Source organism: Propithecus coquereli, unplaced genomic scaffold (assembly GCF_000956105.1).
Source record: "Propithecus coquereli isolate 6110/MARCELLA unplaced genomic scaffold, Pcoq_1.0 Scaffold1, whole genome shotgun sequence".
Lineage (NCBI taxonomy): Eukaryota > Metazoa > Chordata > Mammalia > Primates > Indriidae > Propithecus > Propithecus coquereli.
This window is the reverse complement of record NW_012133857.1, coordinates 1,322,221-1,336,663: the sequence shown is the minus strand read 5'-3', so window position 1 is coordinate 1,336,663 and position 14,443 is coordinate 1,322,221. Positions and strand designations below refer to the sequence as shown.

General features: G+C 37.8%; 1 protein-coding gene across 1 annotated transcript in view; it reads right to left on the bottom strand.

Moving 5' to 3' along the window:
- GOLGA4 (golgin A4) overlaps nucleotides 1-14,443 on the bottom strand; it is a 109,103-nt gene that overhangs the window by 89,176 nt on the left and 5,484 nt on the right. Inside the window, 1 exon segment of the mRNA XM_012645110.1 lies at nucleotides 8,911-9,000. Within this exon segment, the coding sequence (XP_012500564.1) occupies nucleotides 8,911-9,000 (90 nt within the window).

The following is a 14,443-nucleotide window of genomic DNA, read 5'->3' as shown; positions in this document are numbered from 1 at the left end:
GGAAAAATATTTTTTAGTCTTTTCTGTTATATTAATAACTGGTACTCCTTGGATAGGATTCAAGAATTGACTTTATACTAAATTCTAAATTTTAGTAGTACACTAAAATGTCAGGGCTGGTTTTTGAAAGAGAAATGTTGTCCTGGTTCTTTGGCTCCTTGCTTGGAAGAATCGCAAGTGGGGCTGGTGTGATGGAGTGAACACAGACAGCAAGCAATTCCACACAAACAGCTTTCATTGCAGAAGAGAAAGAAAAAGGAAGAAAGCTATACAAAGTGAAGAGAGAAATAGGTCAGTCTCCACGGGTGGAGAAAGATGTTAAGGACTCCCAGGTGGTTTCCTTTTATTGGCCTGGTCCAGGGGAGGGCTTATGGGAAGTGTGGGATGTTACCAGATGGTTGATATATGTGACTGTTGGGTGCTGTGTTTTCCTGTAGCCCTTCCCCTGATTGGGCCCCGACTTCTCCACCCCTAGGAACTGCCCTTCTGGCCTGTATCTGCCACCCACAGATTTGATCCCTGACTAACATAAAATATGCTAAATGCCTGTTTGGCTCTAGGGAATCACGTCATCCAAGTTTCTACTCTTGCTGAAAATCTTACTCTCCCAGGAACTCAGAAAGATCATCCCTTGAATGGATGTTAATTTTAAGTAACAGCCTATACAAATTCATTCTTCCTAGGCTTCCAAAGTTAATTTTTGAAATGAAGTCACTCTTGCTCACACTAGTAAATAATTCAAAATTTCACAGGAGCGTCTTTGGTCTTGAACTCCTGGCCTCAAGGGATTCTCCCACCTCAGCCTCCCAAAGTGCTAGGATTACAGGTATGAGCCACCATGCCTGGTCACACAGGAGCATATTTGAAATTTTAAAAGAAAACCACAAAAGCTGATGCCTAGTATAGAAAAATGACCACCATTTCAAAAGATGCTGTCAAACCAAAATTTACACTACAGCCCCTAGCCCCAGCAAAAGCAAAGTGCATCAAAATTACTGTCTCTTGATAGTCACCTCAAAGCCTAAGAAGTCTTTGTCCCTATTGTTATCCTTGTTATTTGCTTCTTATGCCTGTAAAAGTCTCACAAGCACTGGTTCTCAAGTATTGTCACTGAGATTTTATCTCAAATCAATCTCTCTCAAACTCTGTTCAATTTCTAATCCAGATCTGCTGAGGACTTAACTCATCTCTTCTGCGTGGTCCCCACTGAAGCCATCAGTTGAACTAACACTGACTGAAGTTATATGTGTCTGGTTCAATCCATGAAGACTATTGGCAACTCCTAGCAGTTGTGTGTTGAAGGCTTTCAATCTATCCTCCATGTCTCTTACTCTCATATATATACATACATAGACACACATATATTAATATTTATATATATAGTCATCCATCACTTAACAATGAGGATACATTCTAAGAAATGATTTCATTGTTCTGTGAACATCACAGAGTGTACTTACACAAATCTGGATATACTACTACCTAAGCTATATGGTATGACCTATTGCTCTTATGTTACAAACCTATACAGCATGTTACCATATTGAATATTGTAGGCAATTGTAACACAATGATAAATATTTATCTAAATATATCTAAACATAGAAAAGATACAGTAAAAATACAGTATAAAAGATAAAAAATGGTACATCTGTATAGGACACTTGGAGGACTGGAATTTGCTCTGGATGAGTGAGTGGTAAGGGAACATGAAGGCCTTGGACATTAGTGTATACTTTTATACCACTAGCAGCACAGTAGGTTTGTTTACACCAGCATCACCACAAACACCTGAGTAGTGCATTGTGCTACAACATTACAAAGCAATAGGAACTTTTCAGCTCCATTATAATTTTATGGGACCACTGGTATGTATGCAGTTCATTATTGACCAAAACTTCAATATGCAGCCCATGACTCTATATGTATTTTATATATATACTATACATATTTTTTTAAGACAAGGTCTCATTCTGTCACCCAGGCTGGAGTGTAGTGGCTCATCATAGCTCACTGAAACCTCAAACTCCTGGGCTCAAGCAATTCTCCTGTCTCCGACTCCCAAGTGCTAGGACTACAGGCACACACCACCACACCTGGCTAATTTTTCTTTTGTAGAGGCAGGGTCTTGCTCTTGCTCATGCTGGTCTCAAACTCCTGGCCTCAAGTGATCCTCCCCACTCAGCTTCCCAAAGTGCTAGGATTACAGGCATAAGCTACCATGTCTAGCCTATGTTTTCCTTAATCTCTGGGTCTCTGGTGTGCTTTTGGTGGGATTACTTAGTATTCTTTTTCAATTCCCTAGTTTTCTCTTTAACTGGAAGCAGTCAGAGTTTTATTGTGATTTACATGTTTATACCAATATTTTTCTTTCATTTCCGGGATTTCTTTTTTTTTCCTTAAGCAGACTCCTGTAAGATTTCTAGGATTTCTAATTAGTTCTTTTTCATATCTACCTAGTCTAGTTTTGTTTTAGCTTGTTTTTCCCCCACAATTTTCTGCTCTTTTGAAAGAATTATTACTTCATTTGTCTTACTGAAGAAAGTTGTTTTAAAGTCTTTTCCAGGCCAGTAACTCCCACCTGTAATCCCAGCACTTTAGGAGGCCAAGGTGGGAGAATCACTTGAGTCCAGGAGTTCAAGATCGGCCTGGGCAACATAGAAGGAAATAAGAAAAATTAGCTGGGCATGGCAGTATACACCTGTAGTCTCAGCTACTTGGGAGACTGAGGCAGGAGGATCACTTGAGCCCATAATTTCAAGGCTATAGTAAGCTTTGACTGTGCTATTGTACTCCAGCATAGGCAACAGAGTGTGATCCTATCTCTAAAAAAAATCTGTTCCAGACTGCTCTCCTATTTTAATTTCATCTGTAATAAATTTATATCCTAATTCCTATTTTACTGGCTGTCTTCTTAGCATTTGTTTCCAAATCTGCATTTACAGGTTCATTTTGAAAAAAGTATTATCTTTCTCCCCACTCATGTGCTAATCCCTTCTTTCCAGCCAATCTGCTCCTAGGACCCCAGTTTGGGTTTCCTACCCTAGGGCAAGACTGGGGTTATCACAAACTCAGTCATTAAGCCATTGTGAGGTTTGATTCAGTTCTTGGTCATAAGGCCTCCCTAAGGACAGCGAGTTTCCCATAATGGGCCACAGAGAGCTCTAGGCAGCAGTTAGCAGCAGCTTTTCTCAACCTTCTTTCACCAGCACTAGGAATCCCACATTAGCTCTCAGCTTGTAGCACAAAATCTAACTCCCTCACATAGAATACTTCCAGCCCTAAGGCATCCACTATATATAATGAATTAACGTATCTATGTACTTAGCATGGTACTAGTTTCATACCATCCTTAGAAGAATTAAGAAAACAGTTATTCAAATCCTTTCCCATGGGGCTTAATTCTCTCACAGAACCCCAGTTGAAAAGGGCTGCCTTTGTCCCAATCTTGAGCCCTCCAGAACCAGAACTTCAGTCCCTCTCAGCCCAGGGAGATCTTAACCTTGTTTGTGAACCCAGATACAACTTTCAATTATTTTTTTTAAGTTTTATCTACTTGTGTGTTTTTGAAACAATAAAGATGCCTTAATGGCAAACTCACAGCATGACTGGACCAGAGTCCTCCAGGTGAGGATTTAGCACATGCCATTTTAACTGATTATTTCTAACAACCAGCAGTCCTTTCCCCAGTGAAAGAGCTTCTTTCAAATTCCTTGAGAAAGTATTATCATTTATTTTCAGTAATTTTTAGATTTCTTTTTACTCATAGGCAACAAAACCTTGATTGTCATCTCTCATATATAATGCTGAGGGGAAGGGCCTAAGAAGTTTAATACCTTAGTAAGGGTATAAAACCTTCTGCCTCCAAGATAGGTGGTCCTGTTTCTATCTTCCCAGACAGTATTAACACATTAACTGCCATATGAGTTATATTTAAGTCACGCTAGTTTTGAGCCCGGGGCCTCACGAAGGATATGTAACTCACACATCTCTTTACCTTGGGAGCCGCATGAACTATTTTTCAAGTTGCGTATAACTCACACACAGAAAACAATAAAAAATAACAAGTTTTTCATTAAATTAGAAAGGATCACTTTGTTTTCGAAGTTTTTATTCTATTTTTATAATAAAACACCATGGCCCCAAGGAAAAATCTTTTTTCCTAGTGTGACAGACAATGTGTTAAATACAACTGTTAGCAGCAACACTTACTATTTGATTAAATTAAACTCACTACATTTTTATTTGCAACACTGTATACCTTAAAAAGTATCTGCGATATTATACTGTATAGAAGACAGGATAATAAAATGGTCTACTGCAGCAGCAAATGAGAAAATATGCAGTACAGACTGTGGATAAATAATTTTGATCAAATTCCAGACCATAAGTCAAGGCTCTATTTTGCCTATACAGCTATTTCTACTATACATAAAGCCTTTAAAAAAAAAAGGGCAAAAAAGGACAAAGTATCTAACTTTCCCTATCCTTAATCACCATTGAAAACATCAAGGATATATAAAGATGGGAAAAAGCATGTATCAGCCTAGGAAACCAGGAAAAAAGATGCAATACAGATTCAAGAAAGTTTTGCTAAGTCCATGGCACTTTAGACTTGGGAAAAGTAAGTCAGCAAAAATCAGCTTGCCACTCCAATTCTGGGAATATTCAGCATACTCAACAAGAAAGTGAAACCAAAACTTGGTTCTCCAAAAAAAATAAACAAAATTGGCAAAACTTTAACTAGACTCATGGAAGAAAAAAAAAGAAGAGTCATTACTGAAATCAGGAATGAAAGGAGATTACTATCAAATTTGCAGAAATAAAAAGGATTATAAAGCCATCCTATGTGGGTTTGTTGTTTTTTTGTTTTTTTTTTTTTTAGTAGAGGCGGGGTCTCACTCTTGTTCCGGCTGGTCTGAACTCCTGACCTCAAGGGATCCTCCCACCTCAGCCTCCCAGAGTGCTAGGATTACAGGCATGAGCCACCACACCCAGCCTATCCTATGTGTTAGAAGAAAAGGTGTGTTTGCCTATTTGGGTATGGGCCAATCAGTTGGTAGCCAGAAATTGGCAGAAGCTTCACTGCTGTGATTGGCTAAGACTCAGGAGTTGTTACAAAAAATACATTCCTAATTTAGGCTTTAAGTTTGTTAATGTACTAAATTAGGCAGTTCCATATGTAGGGACTCAAGGTACAGAAGCAGCCTCGGGCTAAATTTCATTTAATTTAACATATCTATGCCAACAAATTAGATAACTTAGATAAAATGGACAAATTCCTAGAAAGACACAAATTACATAAAGCTAGAAAATCTGAATAGAGCTATAAAAAGTAGAGATTGAATTAGCAATCAAAACACTTCCCCGCCGGGCGCCGTGGCTCACGCCTGTAATCCTAGCTCTCTGGGAGGCCGAGGTGGGCAGATTGTTTGAGCTCAGGAGTTCGAGACCAGCAAGAGCGAGACCCCGCCTCCACTAAAATTAGAAAGAAATTAATCGGCCAAGTAAAAATATATACAAAAAATTAGCCGGGCATGGTGGCGCATGCCTGTGGTCCCAGCTACTCGGGAGGCTGAGGCAGTAGGATTGCTTGAGCCCAGGAGTTTGAGGTTGCTGTGAGCTAGGCTGACGCCACGGCACTCACTCTAGCCCGGGCAAAAAGAGTGAGATTCTGTCTCAAAAAAAAAAAAAAAACACTTCCCACAAAGAAAAGCCCAGGACATGTGGTTTCATTAGTAAATTTTACCAAACATTTAAAGAATACCAATTCTTCACAAACCCTCCCAAAAAATGTAAGATCTCAAGGAAAGTATTTATATATTCTATACTACTATACTTTATCAGCTCATTTAAATATACACACCAAGGATAGAGCATATATGCCATTAACTTTGAATGCAAAAACCGTACTATGAAATTTTTGTTTATTTTGCTATCAACATCTAAATAAAGGTCTTTTTAAATTTGTTTTAAAGTAACCTCATCAGGACAATTTGAAAGTATCTTTCTGGCTGGGCACGGTGGGTCACATCTGCAATCCTAAATCTCTGGGAAGCCAAGGTGGGAGGACTGCTTGAGCTCAGGAGTTCAAGACCAGCCTGAGCAAGCACGAGACTCTGTCTCTACTAAAAACAGAAAAAATTAGCTGGGCATGGTGGCACATGCCTATAGTCCCAGCTACCTGGGAGGTTGAGGCAGGAGGATCACTTAAGCCAGGGAGTTTGAGGTTGCTGTGAGCTAGGCTGACACCATGGCACTTTAGCCTGGGCAGTGGAATAGGACTCAGTCTCAAAAAAGAAAAAAAGAAAGTATCTTTCAAATTCTTAAATATGCATACACCCTATGACCCAGCAATCCATTGCTAGAAATCTGTCCTACAGAATAGCATTATAAATATAAGATAGCATTATAAATGTACAAGGCTTACTACAGTATTATTTGTAATAATAAAAATATTATAGGAAGGGCATGATGGCTCATGCCTGTAATCCTAGCACTCTGGGAGGCTAAGGTGGGAGGATAGCTTGAGTTTAGGAGTTCGAGATCAGCCTAAGCAAGAGTGAGACCCTGTCTCTACTGAAAAAATAGAAAAATTAGCCGGGTTTGGTGGTACATGCCTGTAGTCCCAGCTACCTGGGAGGCTGAGGCAGGAGGATCACTTGAGCTAAGAAGTTTGAGGTTGCTGTGAGCTAGGCTGACACCACAGCACGGGCCCAGGCAACAGAGTGAGTCTCTGTCTCAAAAAAAAAAAAATTATAAAATTTGATTTGTAATATTGAGACTTTCTCCAAACTAACCTATAAACTCAATGCAATCCCAATCCTTGTAAGTTTGTTTTATTGTCATTGTTTGTGCTTTATTTTGTTTTGAATTTGTTTTTGTGGAACTTAAATATCTAATTCTAAAATTTATATGGAATATATGGAAAGGAATAAGAATAATCAAGACATTCAAAAAGAACCTGATGGGAGGACCTGCTCTACTGAGAGCAAGAATTAAAATAAAACTATAGTCATTAAGACAGTATAGTATCAAATCAAAGATAAAGAAAACAATGGAAAAGAATAGAGAGCTCAGAAAAAAAGCCACTTAAATATGGACACAGTTTCTGAAAAAGAGGTAGTACAGTGAAACAGTGTGGAAAAGATGAGACAACTGGATAGATACACTGTGAGGGATGAAAATTGATCTCTATCTCACACCATACTGAAAAATCATTTTTGAATAGACTACAAATCTAAATGAGAAAAGCAAAACAAGAAATAACATAGGAAAATATTCTCAGGGTAAGAAAAGAATTCTTTAATAAGAAACAAAGAATAATAGTCATAAAATAAAATATTAATAAATTAGAGAGTATGTTAAAACTAAGAACCTCTGTTCATCAAAGGACACAAGAGAATGAAAGGCAAGCCACAAGGTGGAAGAAAATATTTATAAGATATATATCCATTCCTCTACATACTTGCCAGTTCAAGGAAAAAGAAAGATGTACGTACAATAAAGAACTCCTATCCATTCTATATAAAAAATAACTCCTGGCCAGGCACAGTCGCTCACGCCTATAATCCTAGCACTTTGGCAGGCTAAGGTGGGAGGACCACTTAAGGCCAGGAATTCGACACCAGCCTGAGCAAGACTGAGTCCTCATCTCTACAAAAAAATAGAAAAATTAGCTGAGCATAGTGGTGTGTGCCTATAGTCCCAACTACTTAGGAGACTAAGGCAGGAGGATCGCTCGAGTCCAGCAGTTTGAGGTTGCTGTGAGCTATGACGATGCCATAGCACTCTAGCCGGGGAAATAGATCAAGACCCTGTCATTCATAAATTCATAAATTCATAAATAAATAAATAAATATGTAAAGGCTACAAATGAATAAGAAAAAGATAATCCAATAGAAAAATGGGCAAGAGATTTAAACGAGCACTTCACAAAAGAAGATATCAAATGATCAATAAACAGATGAAAGAAAAATCCTCAATCTTATTAGTCATCAAATACAAGTTAAAAATCCTAACAAAAGGCCACTACACACCAACCAGAAAGGCTGAAATTAAAAAGATTATCAAGGATGTAGAGCAACTGCAACTTTCATAAACTCCTGGTGGGAATGTAAATTTCTAAAACCACTCTGGAAAACAAGCATCATTATCTTCTTAAGCGTTAAAACTACGCCAAAGTACATACCAACAGAAATGCAGGTACATGTGTGCCAAAAGAAATGCACAATAATGTTCACTGCAGCATAATTCAGAACAACCAAAAATTGGAGACAACTCAAATGTTTAACTATAATGTGTACATTTAGAAAGCATACTTAAGTGATAAAACTATAAAGAGAAGGAAGGAAACAAATACCAAAAATTCAGGATAGTGGTAATCTTTCAAGGGCAGGTAGGAAGCACTAAAATGCTAGCAGTGTTCCTTTTTTTGACTTGGGGGGACTCACATCATGATAATTCACTGAATTGTGCATTTACACTTTACCCTCTTTTCTGTACTTGTGTTACATTTCACAGAAAGAAAAAAGTGTTGGAAAAAATGAGTTGTGGTGCCAGCTGCTAGTTACATGGAATCAGTTAAGTTACTTCTCAGCTTCCACCTACTAGCTTGAAAAAATGATGCTATGTTACCATTTAAATTGTTATCAAATTATTCTGAAAACTTCAAATATTAAATAGAGTATATCCTCTCAAATTAAGGTTCTCAACAAAAACACACTTTATAAAACCATAACTGCTATTTGCAAAAAAAAAAAAAAAAGACCACTTATGTTAATAATAAAAACAAAACCTAGGAATTAAATAATGGACCTGTCAAAATAGTTTGCTACTTTGTTATCAACAGCATTACATTTTAGTTAGCTTCTTATAAGGGGTATATTGAAAAAGAAATTCCAAACTTACCTCTTTATTGGGTGTACCTTCATCAAGTTGCTCTGTAAATGAAGATGTCCTGCTCCTGTTTCTTACTGGTGTTGAAGAATTGGAGGAAGCCTAGATTTAAAAAATTATGGCATTCTTAGTCCATGTCCAAAGAATTCAGTGAAGGAAAAGAAAAGAGCAAACACATGAAAAGAATAACAAACATAATCAACTAGAAGACCCAGCCTATCTATTGGGTCCTTGGCCTGACTGCCACCAACTAGAACTATGATCTTTGCTAAATTAACTTTTTAGGGCTATGTGTCTTCATATATAAAAATAGGGTTGTGATGGTAATGTTACGATGATAACATTAACGGAAACTGAAGCCAGGTGAGGGGTATATAAAAACTCTCTGTACTACCTTTGCAACTTTTCTGTAAATCAAAATTATTCCAAAATTAAAAGTTCATTTGTTAAAAAGAAAAGTTGTCAATGCAACCTTTAAGTTCCCTTCCAGCTCTAACATTCACTACTTGAAGTGCACAGGTAACCAGTACTTCCCTACCTCTCTAATCAAGGGCCTTGCTTTGAGCCTACCTTGAACACCATTGCTGGATACTGAGATGTTAGTCCATTTGAGCTCTGTAAAGGATGGTCTGCTTCATGTAATGCTCAGTATAAAAACCCTCAAGAGAAAGAGCCCAAAATTTAAACTAAGAGTCTGAGGTCTACTCTAAGTGAACTAAAAACAGCCTGAAAAGTATAAAGCCTAAACTTCAAGACCCTTCTATACCCATAGCAAAATAGATCTGAACTCATCTACACATAGAAATGAATGAGTCTTGGTATCTTACCCTTTTGTAGTCACATAGCTCTACATAAAAGGCATTTAATAAATATTTGTCAAATAAATGAGTGAATGAATGAATAAATGGAACTCTGGTTTGTCAAATCTGTGCACATACTGCTGTGGCTAGGCTAGAACTGAGAGGTCATGAATACTGTATATGCACACACACTCTATACGCACACACACATATACATATTTAGTTTATGAAAAACATAACATTTCACATCAAGACAGATGTTCAACAGATGGCGTTGGGACAACTGGCCATCCACATGGAAGGAGAGACAAAAATCAGATTCTTACTTCATATTTAAGCTATATTAAATATTTAAGTGTTTTTTTAAATTGAAATACAAAAAGAAAATATAAGAGTCTGTTTCGATAATCTCTGAACAGGAAAGATTTTTATGTCAAAAGCATAAATCAAAAGGAGCAGTTTAATTGGGAGGAGAGGGAAAGCACCTAAACATATGATAAAAGTTTAATAACCTCTTTTTCTATAAATAGCTCTAAGCCCATAAGTTAAAACTCAAAAAACTTACTAACCCAATCTTTTTATCTGGGGCAGGTAACCTGAGCTCCACCAATCAAACACACCCACATGAGACTTCAGTCATAAATGAGCAATGTGAGAAAATAGGCGAAATTAAAGTTCATCATCTGGTGAGCATGGAGACATAACTTCATGCAACCAAGCAGACATGAGCTGTACACTGGAAGATGCAATGCTGGTGCCAAGCTGAGGCAGCTGCAATATTTTTAGAGTAGTTTCCCCAGAATAGCTGGATGTAGCAATCAGCCCAGACTTTTAGGCCCTCAAGGAAATTCTGTAAGCCACTGAATCTTTTTAATAAATTCCTTTTCTGCTTAGCTGGCTACACTAAGTTCTGTTGCTTACAACTGAGAAATCCAACATACCTACTCCTTCTAAAAGAGCAACCCAAAAAAATCAACACATGATAGATGAAATTGGCTATGCAGAGAAGTCACCTTAAGGGATAAGATATCCTCTCCCATCCAAGACAAAACAGGAAATTCATAGGCATGGTGGCTCATACCTGTAATCCCAGCACTTTAAGAGGCTGAGGTAGGAGGATCACTTGAGCTCAGAAGTTCAAGACCAGCCTGGGTAACACGGTGAGACCCCATCTCTACAAAAACTTTTTTTTAAAAAAATTAGCCAGGCACGGTGGCGCATACCTATAGTCCCAGCTACTTGGGAGGCTGAGGCAGAGGATTGCTTGAGCCCAGGAGTTTGAGATTACAGTAAGCTATGATCATTATGACTGTGCCACTGTGCTCCATCCTGGACAACAAAGTGAGATCCTGTCTCAAAGAACAAAACAACAACAACAAAAAAAAAAAAACAGGAAGAGTAAGGACTTAAAAATATAAACAAGAAAATGGTTGAATGTAAAATAAAGCTGAAGTCTTATAAATGATTTAAATGTCTAGAAAATATATGACTGAAAGTTGACATTATGCTTAGAAAATGAGAAGGGAAAGCACAGTCACTGGACAGTGTTTATTCCAGGACTGCGAATAAATGACAAATGTTGAAAGAACATCAAAAATAGCTTCCATTAAAGTTGAGGGAAATTCAATAAAGCCTTCCCACACCTAGAGTGATAATTTTAAACCATGCCAGCTTTGAAGGCCGTAGATGCTTTAAAGGCTGTCACTATTGGGGAGGAGGAGTTCCATTTGTATCTATGTACTAATAAACGGTTTTATGTAAGATCTCCTTTAATAAAAGGGTCACTAAGGGGTAAAAAGTTAGAGAAAAGTAATTAGAAAAGTACCATTAGACTAGCAGAAATATCTCTTGACCAACCAACTCTCTATTGTAATTCCATTGTGTCTAAGAAATCTTTGGGTTATTAACTCAGCTTTCCAAATGTTCAGATGCCAGGAAAAGGTTACCCAGACAGTGACCATCCATTTGCTTGAAACGTATACTCCACTGCAAGTTTTAAAAATTGGCCCTATGTCTTATACCTTGGCTTCATGTGAGTCTAATCAGTAACTGAGAGCCTCGTCAGCTCTGGATAAACTAACAAAAATCGAACGATGGGGTTTACAAAGTTAAAGAAGAGGTTCTAAAATACACTGGCCTGAGAAAAACAGTACTATCTGGCAAAACTTGGCTGATGGCTTGTTGGTCTTCCCCTGAAGTTGTAACAGCAAAGATCGCACAAGAGAATGGATGTGACTGTAAAGTGTAACACTGCATAAAGAACTAACTGTACTTGAACATTTGTCCCAAGTGCCTGGATCTTTAATGAGCTATCCTCACTTCAAGATATAAAAGCCACACCTGTAATCCTAGCACTTTGGGAGGCCAATGTTGGAGGATCGCTTGAGGCCTGGGATTCAAGACCAGCCTGGGCAACATAGCAAGACCCCATCTTTACAAAAACATTTAAAAACTAGCCAGGCACAGTGGCCCACACCTGTAGTCCCAGCTACTGGGGAGGTTGAGGCAGGAGGATCACTTGAGCCCAGGAGTTTGAAGCTGTAGTAAGCTATGATCCTGCCACTGCACTCCAGCCCCACGCAACAGAGCGAGACCCTGCCTCAATAAAAAAAGGATATAAAGGGATTTACTTTCCTTCAAACCAAACATGGGCTGATTAATTCTCATAGCCATAAAAAATCTGAAGTCAGATTTCTAAGCTATTAGCCAAGAAACCTGATGGCTACATTCAGACTCACAATTGATATTTTATTGCCCACACACTGATTATTAACTGACCACAGGTCCCACTTTCAGTATAAGAAAAACCATTTTAGTCACTGTGGTAGGAAGCATTCTAAGATGAACCCAAATGACCCTCACCCTGTAAATATAAGATATCATTCCTGTGATTATATTACACGGCAAAAGGGATTTTGAAGGTATGTTTCAGGTTGCTCATCAGTTGGCTCTGAGTTAATCAAAAGATTACTTTGATGAATCTAACCTAATTACATAAGCTCTTCAAATATGGGTCTAGAGGACAGAGGGCAGAGAGATGCATTCTTGCTGTCCTGAAAGCAAAATGCCTAAGGGGGCACTTGGCAAGGAATGCTGGCAGCCTCTAGGAGCTGAAAGTCTGCAAAAAATGAGGACCTCAGTCCTATAACCAGAAAGGACTGAATTCTACAACCACATGAGCATGGAAGAGGACCTGAGCTCCAGACGAGAATGCAGCCTGGACAACAGCTTGATTTTAGCCTTGCCAGACACTGAGCAGAGAACCCAGTCACACCATGCCATACTTCTGACGTACAGAACTATAAAATAATAACTGAGTTATTAGGCACTAAGGTTGTGGTAACTGGTTATGCAACATTATAAAACTAATACAGTCACCTTTAGGAATAAGCCTTGAATGCCTTGTCCCTATACCATGACTTTTCAACATCCATCAAGACTCTACTCAGATGTCACCCTGACCCTCTCCAGAAATGCCTTCCTATAGGCAGTCACAACGTCCTGTACACACCACCATCACACAGAAAGTACACCATGGTCCAGGGACTGTATCTACCTTTAAGGCAAATGCAGCATCCAGCATAGCACCTTGCAGGCACTGTTAAATAAATAAATGCTCTACAATTACAAATGCTTTCAAATATACTATCATCTCTGATCCTCTCAATCAAACTGAAAGGTAAGCAGGACAGATATTATCACTCCCAATTTCCTGATGAGAATATAAGATGCTCAGTACGCTCACATGGCTTGCCCAAGTTGCATACTACAAGATCTGGGTTAGCACACAGGTCTTCTGATTCCCTCACCCATTTCTCCATTATTCTTTTTTTTGTTGTTGTTGTTCCTACAAGTTCAGAGAAAATTCACTAGTAATAAACTACAGAAATGATCCCTGAAAGTAGTATTCACCAGTATTCTTAAGGTCACTGTTTCTCAGACATTTTTCCCTGAGACTCAAAGTAAAAATAATTAATACCACCCAATTTACCTAGGGACAACTCTAAAACAAGTCTCACAGAACAACCTTAACTTTTATGACATGAAATATCACATTCCCTGACCTAATTTATTTTTTCACCAAAAAAAAAGCTGCTCAATCCATTGATTTTACAACCCACTTGAACTACTTTCACTATACCATGTTATCTCTGAAAGAACAATGTTGATAAACATGTCTACTAACTCTTAAATCTGGAATACATCAAATATATTTAATGAATTTTAATTACACATAAAACAGGAATTAAAAAACATAAATCCCAGGTTGAACAATACAATCTAAAGATAACACAACTTTGGATATTCATAATACAGGGAAGTTCCATATTAAAGTCAAAACTATGCTAATCTAAATTTATTCCATTAGGGGATGTTTTATCTGGGACTTTCATGGAAAGAATCATTCAAAATAGTGGAATTGCTAGAGATATTAGATATATATCTACAAACCTCTTCAGGCATCAATGAAGTTTAACCATTTTAAATCTATAATTTTCTGAAATCAATTAACTAATTACAGTTTTCTAAGATAAAAGGAAACTAAATAAAACTTAATGTTTTCTAGGTCAGTTGTCACTTCTGTCCACATGCTACTTATAGCAAATCTTCTCCTCCATTCTGGCCTATTACTAGTTCAGAAACTAGATAACTATGTTATTGGAATTATAGATAAAGCAAGCACGAGAAAGCTCTAATTGAGGGATTTTTTAGTTTTCTCATAACTTACACAAGCTATGGAATGT